The following is an 11,062-nucleotide window of genomic DNA, read 5'->3' as shown; positions in this document are numbered from 1 at the left end:
TGGCAATACAATTAAATTTTCGGGCCTTTGTCCTTTATTCAACGCTAAGGAAGCCAACGATTCTATTCAAAAATTGCAAATTGTCCCTCTCTTCCTCTTCCTCCTCTGTTTATATCGTTACAAATAAGTTTCACCTTTTGCGAAATATCAAAATTCATTCATCAAACAGTTTTGAGCTATCAATATATAAACGACAGATAAACAAGAAAATCAACCAAGGGGCGGGGTTTCCTAGCTGAACATACATAGAAAGACAAAGAAAGCAAAATCAGCACTGACATAATTATTTTAAAGCAGTTACGCACCGACTTCCGTATTCGTGTCTATTGACTGCCATTTCTTCCCGTCCGTCGATATGTCTTTCCCCTTTGGACTCCCTTCTGACAGTGAAAGTTAATGACTTCACCGGGATGTTTGATTGGCTACTCATCCTGCGCAGACGTCGTACGCGCATGACGTGTAACAGGTGGCGCGTGTAGAGAATGCCACCACAATTGTTTTATTCACCGTTTGTGTCGTCTGCTAGTGGCTTGTCGCACGCGATGAAGAGGTACGCGTCGCTTGAAATGCACGGTCGAGAGGCTTGTGCCCAGCCAGTCCAATGAAGCGGATTCTCGTAATTATATGTATGTATCGGCGGAAGGTTTTCCTATGATAAAAGGTGGATTACTCGGTACGGATCTCGCATTCCGATCTATGCATCGCCCAACAACAGGACACACGCACGCCCTATAACGGGTCGCACATGTCACTGGAACGGCTCGAAATAACTCGATTTCGAAACAAATTGGCCTTTGATCAGTGAAGTTTAGGCGCTCGTCACGCTAATTTATCCCCAGTACTTTGCCGACCAGCGCAGCGGCACGCCAATCCGACAACAATATCGTGAGCGAAATGCTGTACAGCAGGATTTGTGGCATGAGAAACTGATTCTTTCGTGTCTGTTCTTAAGCTCTCTTCTTAACCTGGCTTCTACGTCTTACCTTACCTCGATTCAAACTAAGTCCGTTAAGTTCTCTCTGCGGTAGGTTAGAAGATTGCCCAGGTTATAAAAAGGCACATCGCAAAGGAATATGCAGAAAATTTCTTTTCATGGTGAGGCTGCCAGGAAAATTCAGCGCGCTCAGTTTTTGTTTTGATTCATTTTTCTTATACCAAGTGTGGAAACATTGTGCTCTTTGCTCGAGAAGTCGGTATCATTTTGTGAAAGTGTTTGAGTATTAACGGAGGACCTATAGTCGCCAAGCTCTAGCAACCAGAGACGGGGAGGCTATCGGCGGACATCGGTGTCTCACCGCTGTCCAGTTCTGTGTGTCATCGTTGCTGTGAGAGGTACGGTACATCGTTCTTTTTTACTTTTCCTTTACAGTAATTTCTCATGAAAATATTTAAGGTATTGGACTCGTTTATATTGTAGCCTAATACTAACATTTTTACACAGCGGGATATATGTTCCATCAAATTTTACTGTATCTATGTCATATTCTGAGGTAATTCCATGGGTTAGTATGCAGAAACTTAAAGGAACTATATGTTTGATCACATTGTTTTGTTTTTGTTTTGTTTCTTGTTTCTAATCATTTTTAACTCTAAACCCTAACAGGAAAGATGAATTTTTAGCAGAGGTTTGTTTTTTCTTTGTTTTCTTTCTTTCTTTTTTTTTTTGCTTTGTTTTTGGTTGTTTTTTGTGTTGTGTTTTCTTTTTTAAATGGCAATATGATATTTTTTACGCAAAAAAAAAAGAAATTTGTAATATCATCTTTGGACTCCGTTTAAAATGTCGTTTGGCGTTTTCACCATAGTCGGGTAACATTGGCTCTCGTTTTCGTACAAGTGTTGTTTTATTATCGCATAATGTAACATTGCAAACTGTCGTAACACCATCTAATTTAACGCAAGAACATGACGCGGAGACAAATCTTGAGGTCAAACATTAAATACCTGTGTGTCATTCAGAGTCGAAAGAGTATTTTAAGTTCCTTTATTTTCATTCTTTTTTTCTTTCCACTTCCTCCTCCTCCTCCTCTTCTTCTTTTTCTTCTTCTTCTTCTTCTTTTTTTTTTTTTTTTTTTTTTGGGGGGGGGGGGTAATCTTGCTCAGTTATTCGAATCTCTTAGAGATGTTCCAAGTCATAGTCACATCACGGATGGGATGGCGAGAGTTGATGATGTCGTGTATTTGGACCGAAAAAGAGACATATTGTAACCAAAATGACATATCATGTGTTAAAGCTGTAAGATTCTATTTTTGACCATGAACCATTAGATAATGATAATGATGACAATGTAATAATAATAATAATAATAATAATAATAATAATAATAATGAAGCTTCTTTAGAGCATATAGCAAATTAATGTTCCCTATGCGCTTTACAATATCATCACAAAACATAATTGACAAATTACATTCATTACACACAAATATATACAAAAATGTTCAGTTCACAAATGAATGAAGTCTTTAAAGAGGATTTGAATGAAACCAATGGAGACGACTGACGAATACCAGAGATACGTGAAGATCTCTTTTTGTGTTTCCATCGTTAAGACAGGCAGATGATCGACGTGCATTCTTAAGAGTTTCCAAAAATGCAAGAAATAATGAAATAAGTATAGTCGTTGGTCAAGTTGCTATTGGCCACGCCAATACCGTCTCGAATTAAATTTGAGCGTTGTGTTTAATCCCACCAATGAATGAATACCATTTCTGAAAGTGAAATGCACTTTAACAGTTTGCCATGAAGAGTCACCTGGAATATGACAATAACATCGTGAACAAGAAAATACGAGGTCAATTTAATGAATCTTTGTGAGGGTCCTTCGATTTTTTTTTTCAGTTGGTACTTGTCCAAAAAGATGGTCAAAGGAAATCTTCCAATTATGACAAAGCGGAACTTCTCGTCATTCTGTTACCGTAAAGAGCAATCGATTGGTTTTTCCTTCTACTTCCTATTTCGTCTAGTACTTCTCCTTCTTATAATTCCACATTTTCTTCGTGTTCATCCTCTTCTTTTTCTTTTTCTTTTCTCCTTCCGCTTCTTTTCCTGCTTTCAGGGAAGAGAAGCAAAGAGAGCAGGGCTGATTATTATTGCATCACAGCTAGTGTATCAAGTACAATGGCATTGATAAAGGATGAGAGGTCGAGGGAGAGAGTGAGCGAGCCATGATTTGAGCGTTGGGTCGAGATTGCTGCTATTTCGCAGCAGAGAAAGTCAAATGTCCGATGATTTTAGCTTCATGCGTTCCTTCCCGCATTTGAATTCAAATCACTTGTGTAGTTTTTGGAGCTTTGTTTAGGGTTAAATTTACAACAACAAAAAAATCACATTTAAATTCCTCATTCGGTGAGTACATTTTCTTTCTCTCTCTCTCCCTCTCTCTCTCCCTCTTTATCTCTGCCCCCCCCCCCCCCCCACCTAGAAGGGATGAAAGTCGAATATAATTTGAACGTTGAAGGTTTCGTTTGTGAGAAGATAGCTTAGGTGGTAATTCATTCACTTTTAGCATCCCCCGTGCCGCGCGCCAATAGAGAAAACCAGAATGACACGAGACGCAAGTGTAATATTTCATATCGTACAGTATTAGCATTTAGATGGCATTATTTCAGGTCAAAAACGAATTGGGCAGTTCACTAATGGATTCGAACATAATGGAAAACCTAAAAATAAATTTGTGTCATTTATTTGTTGCTACTTACTGTTTGCATGATATTTCTATTTGTGGTCGCTTACTCTGGTTGAGCCAGCCTTTCTCAATTCCAGTAGCAACCATCACATTTAGGCCCTATGTGGTCAAGATGCTCGCAAAGTGTGAATTATATTAATTATGCTTGTACTGTTTTTCTGATACGAGTATGTTCGTCCGACAGGTAGAATTGCTATGGTCTACTTGTGTATGCGAATTAAAGGACCGCATCAAAATAATCATAATGATGATGATAATAAAGACAGTATATAATAACAATGATAATAAAGACAGTATATAATAACAATGATAATAATAATAATAACAACAACAACAACAATAATAATAATACTAATAATAATAATAATGATAGTAATAATAGTAACAATGATGATAATAATAATGAATAATGATAATGAAAATAAGGATTGTAATAATTATAATACATAAATCGCTAATAAGATAGATAAGTAAAGTAAATGAATACACACTGACATCTACGCATGAGTATATCGGTAGTAAAACATCAATTTTGTTCATCCTTCAGATTCCACGCCGTGCATTTCTAAGCGCGCTTCTCCTCTGCGTTGTTAATAATGTAAACTCCGTATAGCTCTAGCAGGCGGCATGATTTCTGACACCAGTCTATTCTCCGAGCTTCCATCTTTTTTCGTAGTCTAGCCAGTCTAATCTTGTGGAGCCAATTTAGGTGTACATACTTACTCCAGTTTCTATTCCTTCTCCTCTTCTTTATTCTTTCTCGGAGAGACATATTTGAAGCGAGTGAATATTCAACAGTCAGTCCGTGGGAAGTAAGGCATTGCAAATTTGTCCAGGCAGCGGTGTGAAATGAAATTTGCGGGAAAGCGTGATAAAGTCATAAATTTTCTGCTAGAAATGTATTACGTAGTACTGCGAATGGCGAGAAAACCACGGAGTCTACCGACTAAAGGACTTGAACTTGTTGTTGTTGTTGTTGAGTTGTTGCTATTGTCGTCGTCGTCGTCGTCGTCGTTGTTGTTGTTGTTGTTGTTGTTCTTGTTCTTGTTCTTGTTCTTGTTCTTGTTCTTGTTCTTGTTGAGTTTAAGATTCGTGTCATTCACACTTGAAGAAATGACAGTTTTCTAGACTGGCCTCGATGTTTTAGGAACAGTCTGCACAGTAGGATAATGACAAGAACAGATTCTATTTCAGTGGCTCCTGAATTTTATTTGTTTTACCAGAAATGTGAGATTATCAGGAGGTATTTAGATTCAAATACATACCTATAATTATCACTTACGTCACTGCCGATAATTTGCCCGAGCGAGAAATAACCATGTTACCACACCAGCCGTTGGGTCACTGATGTAACTATAGTGTTTAGAGCAAACTGTTGAGCAATTCGCCAATACCTTTTCCGGGAAATTTTGTCTAAACCTCGAGCCGAAATCACCCTTGTAAAACTTTTTTTTCTTTCCTTTTTTACAAGGAACACACCCGACATGATAGGTTATACTCGTAGACATTGTGAGGGCTATATTTGGGTATATATCAAGAGTTATTTTCATAAATTCTCCTTCAATTTTCTAGTTTTTGCATCGAGAGCCTGCGGCGGTGTATTGCCAGTCGCTGATTTCTAGGCTTAGGGGGCGTTCGTATCCTTGAAGACCTGGAAATCACATCGAGCTCGACAGAATTAGAAAACAAGAAAAAAAAAAGAGTAAAAATAACCGAAACGGTATATGCAGGGCGCCCCCTGTCTTCACCTATATCGACACTATGATGCAGTCGCGATGGCTGTTGTTGCTATCATTTTTTTTTTTTCAGTGTTGATGATGATGTACAACATGTAGTGGAATTTCATTTACATCACATTTAATTTTCTTGAAGCAACTTGACTTAATATTGTCACATTTCAATTCGCGCTGCCGTCATTCTTTCATCTCATTCTCAAAGTGTCTATTTTTTCTCTCTCTCCCTCCTCTCTCTTCTTCTCTTCACTCCCACTCCTGTTCATTGATATGTTAAAGACATTATTTACCATATATCCAGATGAAACAAAACCCAGCTTTAGTGCTTCAAGATAATTCTAAAATGTTAGTCAGGGATAGAAGCGACCAATGTAAAAAAATTTAATCAATATAATCAATATTATATACAAAATGTTAACCATAACTATAATAAAATTATTTTGTAGAATAAACCTTCTACAGTGTATGCAGTTATGGTTTGTTGAGAAAAATGGTGATATCTCATTATATCTATTGCAAGTTTTTTACATGGTAGGATGTTTTGTGATACAATCGACTACATGCATCAAATGTGATAATTCGATTTTTTTTTTTTTAAATCACTGTTCCCAATGGTAAACAGTACCTGTAATTCTCCATTCGTATGTTATATTCTTCCGTGCACTGGATTTCATCGTTTTTTTTTCATCCACGGCGTCGTTGCCCAAATAATTTACTCCGGTCCTTCCGATGTAATTGGCCATTCGGTTAATCCTTCAAGGGATTGTCATCTAATAATCGTGTATATTATTTATGTAGTGCGCGTGCCAGCGGTGTTGACTGAGTTAAGATGTATTAATTCTCATGAACGTCACGACCATTTAGTCTTTCATTACTGGTACCACTGACACTGTACACAATAATTAACAGCATTTTAGAATGTAAATATTCGGAAGATGTTTAATAAGCGATTACATATCGTTTTGTCGTTTTTTAAACATTTCAACACATTAATGAAAATTCTGAAAATTGTAAATGATTACTTATTATGCATTATTTTTTCAATCATTTCTAATCACATAGATCAACCAACAAGAGCAACAACAAGGACAATCTTGAAGAATCCTGTCAACCAAAAAACCGATCCAAAGAACCATGTCACTGACCTCGTCATCCTCAACGTCGTCGCTATCGACAAGGACCCGCTCGTCGTGGTTTCAAGCAATGCTCCTCACCCTCACTGTCTACGTCCTCTTCTTCTCCGCCGTGTGCTGCCATGCCGTGCCCGTCTGGCAGTCGTCGTCCCGACAGCCCCTCGCCGACGACCAGGCCGAAGTGGCGGCGGCCGTCGCGGCGACAGACGACGTCCTTAGCCGAACGAACTCGGCCGACTTCGGGAGCGCCGACTTGATACTTCGGCTCTGCTCGGCGGGCAGGCACGCGGAAAGCAGCGTTTTTGTACGAACCCTCTGTAATCTGGCGATGGTGGATGCGCGAGACGCAGAGAGGACGAGAAACCACGAAGGATTCGTCAAAAGAGGTGATTATTTTCACTCATCCTCTCTCTTCTGGTAAAATCAAACTCAATACGCTGACACTTTTGTTATGTCCTGTACCTCATTCGAACTGTATTTTTAATGTTACTCACGTCACCACCCACCCCCCACCCCCCAAAAAAGGATTGCAACTATCCGACCCTTTTACAGTAACGCAAGCAACTTCTCTACGTCCCTTAATATGTCATGCGGAGTGAGAATATTAGAAGCGCTATCGACATTGCGTGTCTAATTTTCCTGATTAAAATCGCGAGAAATCCATTCAACATTTTATTCAACAAATTCACACGTGTTCGGAATTAGTATTGAAGCCGTGATGGCATGCAATGTACTGCAATCATAGTGCGCACGTTTCCATGATTATGAATCGCTTTGACCAATCACCATCATTGCCAAATATCTCATAACGTTCAATTTATTGTATGCTGTTTTGTTTTTTCTAATATTCTTTATTACGTTTGTCGGGCACATGTTTGTGGTAATCCTGCGTCGCCGCAAAAGAAAATGTACTAATCATAATCTGCTCGGCAGATCATGATTGTGAGAAACTGATAAAGATATCTAGATAGAACGATAGAAAGACGGATGATAGATAGATGATATCTTTTGAAGATATTTGCGTCTCGCAGTGACAAAACTAATTTTGCACGAGTCGCAAAAAGGCAATAGTAGTGGTTACAAAGTAGGTATTTATATAGGGTAAAGTACACAAACGCATAAACAAAGAGAGATCCTACCATAGAGGATAAACTGAAACACACTTTTTGTGCCATGTGTTTCTTGGGTAGACATTATGGAACATAAGTTCAGTTAAGAACTAGGGCAGAAGACTAACATGACTTAAGTCGTTCCTACGCGATTCTAAAATGGCTTCTTAGACTTTATTCCTCTCCAACTAGTACCCCATAGGCAACGAGATAAATCGGAAGCTACTGTTTCTTGTTTTTTTTTTCTTAAGGTAGGATTAGAATAAAGAAATAGAAAAAAATGAAGACAAATTACAATGTATGATGCTATCATATTTCGGATGTTCTAGCCTACGGCTGCGCATCTTAAATAAGGAACGAGCAGTGTCTCGTCAAACAAAATGTCATCAATCTTAAAAGAGAAGCAGCGAACAAACTTGCAGTGATATACTTCTTCGAAGATCAGCAAAAAATCCAAGCGAGAACTGCATGCCCGTAATGGCTATTTGGAGCAAGGGACTATTATCGTGTTTTCATAAATGTGACACACATTAGACCAGGGGGATTTCTAGAAAATATGTTGACGTCTATGCGAATCGCGACTTGAATCGTAGTGGGTTTCGTAGGTTGCGCTTTGCTACTTTACGTACATCTGCGCTCTCTGCTACGGCATGACTAATAAGTCCGGTCACCGAACTGGGCGTTTTCAATTCGGGAAACGTAATGCACCGTGGCTTAACGGAGGTCTGCATTTGCCAGTGTTCTTGCGCTGCGCTCTTTTACATGAATGTGAAATCCCCTGGAGCGTACGCCACGAATGCGCAGCCTATCATGATTTATCACGTGATTTTCCACTTGAGAGAAATGGAGGGGGGAGGGAGGGGTAGGAGTTAGTATCACTGGTATTGTCCCATCGTAAATGTCGAGTGTTTTAAAGTTTTAAAAAAAGCTGCACTCGGCTGGGAAAAAAAAACAACAACAGATGCTATCCGAGCTTTCAGGTTTACCAGACGGTGGTGAAATTGCACGGCTTTCTTCCATTATACTTCCTCAAGCCCCCCCCCCCCCATCCCCCTAAAAGATCTCAATCCTCAATTCCAATCCTTGCCTTGTAACGAAAAGTTGTGATGTCAGAGGCAAGGGAGGCGTATTTCTGAACGAGAAGTCGGAAATTTCAATCAATTCTATTACCCTCGCCAAACCCATTCCACCGTGTTCTTTCATAACTTTGTCAACCCTCCCCCTCCCATTATTCATAATCATGCTTCCTCTCTATAAATGTATGTACACGTGTATGTATATGTATGTATATATATGTATATACATACTTATGTCTTACTCATTTCATTTCAAACAAAAGTGTAATTGCAATAGAACATTTACATATAATTATACTCTTTTTAGTATCTTTATTCTCTTTCCGTTACGTCTTCTGTTCTCCACTTTCTTGTTCTACGGTGGGTTTTTTTTCTGTCCAATTCTATTCTCTTTCTCAGCGCACACGAAACAAACTGTGACACCCAAACATAATTCACGCATGAATGAATCCCATTCGCAAACTGATTCTTTGAACAGACACACTATTGAGTTCATTAGTACTCTCTAAAAAAAATCGAGTGAAAATTTTCACTCCAAAAAGAGTGAATACAAAAAAGAGTGAATTTCGACTGAAATGGGAGTGAATTTTGAGTGAAAATGCTCATTTTCACTCATTTTCACTCCAAAATCTTCGAGTGATCCCTGACGTCACTCCAAAATGAGTGAAAATGAGCATTTTCTCTCAAAATTCACTCTTTTTTTGTATTCACTCTTTGTAGAGTGAATATTTTCACTCGATTTTTTTTTAGAGAGTATGTAACACAAACAATCATACACAGTAGGTATTTCTGTTATTGTACGTTGCTGTTGGTGCAATGCTGTCTGTGCCATTACTTTCGAAACCCAACACACTGCCCTTGGTTTATACCTTATCACATCACATGTCATGTCCGTTGATATGATTAAAGCGTTCACCTCAAGTAAACTTCCGGCTAAAGATAGGAATCACTTGAAAACAACCAAACGCACAAATCGAATATCTTTTTGTTTGGTTTTGTTTTTTTTTTAAGCAAAGCAACAATAGAACTAGAGATGTATGGAATATTTTGAACAAATACGAAAACAATTTACTTGAATGTAAGAACGGCCCGAGTCTTAATTTGGTTGTTATCTTCGAAGATCCCGTGCGAAATAATACAAATATAGATTATCTGTTTTACATTTCAGTTTGTAAACATAATATTCCCATTCCTGGAAAAAAAAAAATATATATATATTTGTTGGGATGATATTTAGGGTTTTCACAAAATTTTCTCATTATGGACTTGGACCTCACTTATATCTAGGTATTCAATTGTGGTTTCTATCCTAATCGCCCCAAGATATTTGACAGGCACGATATGATGCAATAAAACTGACACTAGATTCCGTTAGATGATGTGATTAGTAATAATTATCGAAATGACACTAATTTTATGCGGTCAGTTCCGTTATCGCTTTGAAAGTTTCACCAGACCATTTCTCTAGAGGCCTCATCTACTTTCCAAACAAAATAATACCGTTTGCATCATTCATTTTTATAATAACAATCCTGGTTAAGGCTCAGAAGAACGTAAAATATCCTTCCAGGAAGAGAAGGAGTAGTACTTTAACCTGATCCTGTCGAGATCCGGAAATTAATTTGCATTTTGATAATTTGCACACAACTCATCAGACACCGGTAAGCAATGGCTGTGAATGTGATGATTATTCTTCTAAACAGAGTGTGCATTTGATATGAGTTCGTAGTGGTGCAGCAGCGCAGACGATAACAATGTATCGATATCGCCTTTTTTATCGCCCATTTCCTGCAGGCGTATCGCCCGATCGATCGTCCTTTGGCGCCTTCAATCAACTCGTGCACAGGTTGGTGGCACACGCCAACGAGGTGGCCGAATACCAGAGGGAGCTCAACCGATTCAAACAACTCGGCTTGGTCGACAATGATTACAACGTGATCGTGGTTCCACACGATCTCAAGGAGCGTATGAAGACTATAGGTTAAAGTGGGAGGGGGAATAAAAGACATAACCAGCTTTACTTCTACTTTCTTTCTTTTTTTGAGAAGCCACAATTTTTATTCAGTGGTGGAAAACAGGTCATCGGAGAAACACAAAAATAAGGAAAACATTTTCAGAGAAGTTTCGTGACACGTCTAAGGGTTATGACACACCACCTGAAGTATTTTCTATGGAGCTGTGAATCTAACTATATTTCAGATGTTCTTTGTTTCGTTAGCCGCGGACTTTCCTCACGTTCTGAGATGGTTAATGTTTGGTCTAAACAAAGCAAAATGCTTTGGTGGCGTAGCAAATTGTAGCCACCACTTCATGTTGCTCACCTTCC

At 38.6% G+C, this 11,062-nt stretch overlaps 1 protein-coding gene across 1 annotated transcript; it reads left to right on the top strand.

Annotated features, from left to right (window-relative positions):
* Window positions 1-976: 976 nt before the first annotated feature.
* LOC139743027 (uncharacterized) lies at window positions 977-10,721 on the top strand. Its single transcript, XM_071653532.1, has 3 exons — window positions 977-1,332; window positions 6,481-6,937; window positions 10,531-10,721. Exons 2-3 carry the CDS (start codon window positions 6,553-6,555, stop codon window positions 10,719-10,721), a joined length of 576 nt encoding a protein of 191 aa, XP_071509633.1. The 5' UTR covers window positions 977-1,332; window positions 6,481-6,552.
* The last annotated feature ends 341 nt before the right edge of the window (window positions 10,722-11,062 follow it).

The sequence above is a fragment of the Diadema antillarum genome, unplaced genomic scaffold (genome assembly GCF_040938485.1).
Source record: "Diadema antillarum isolate AM-2024a unplaced genomic scaffold, OU_Dant_1.0 seq00001042_RagTag, whole genome shotgun sequence".
In the NCBI taxonomy this organism is placed as follows: domain Eukaryota; kingdom Metazoa; phylum Echinodermata; class Echinoidea; order Diadematoida; family Diadematidae; genus Diadema; species Diadema antillarum.
Note: the sequence above shows the minus strand (reverse complement) of the source record. Positions and strands in the feature narration are given on the sequence as shown.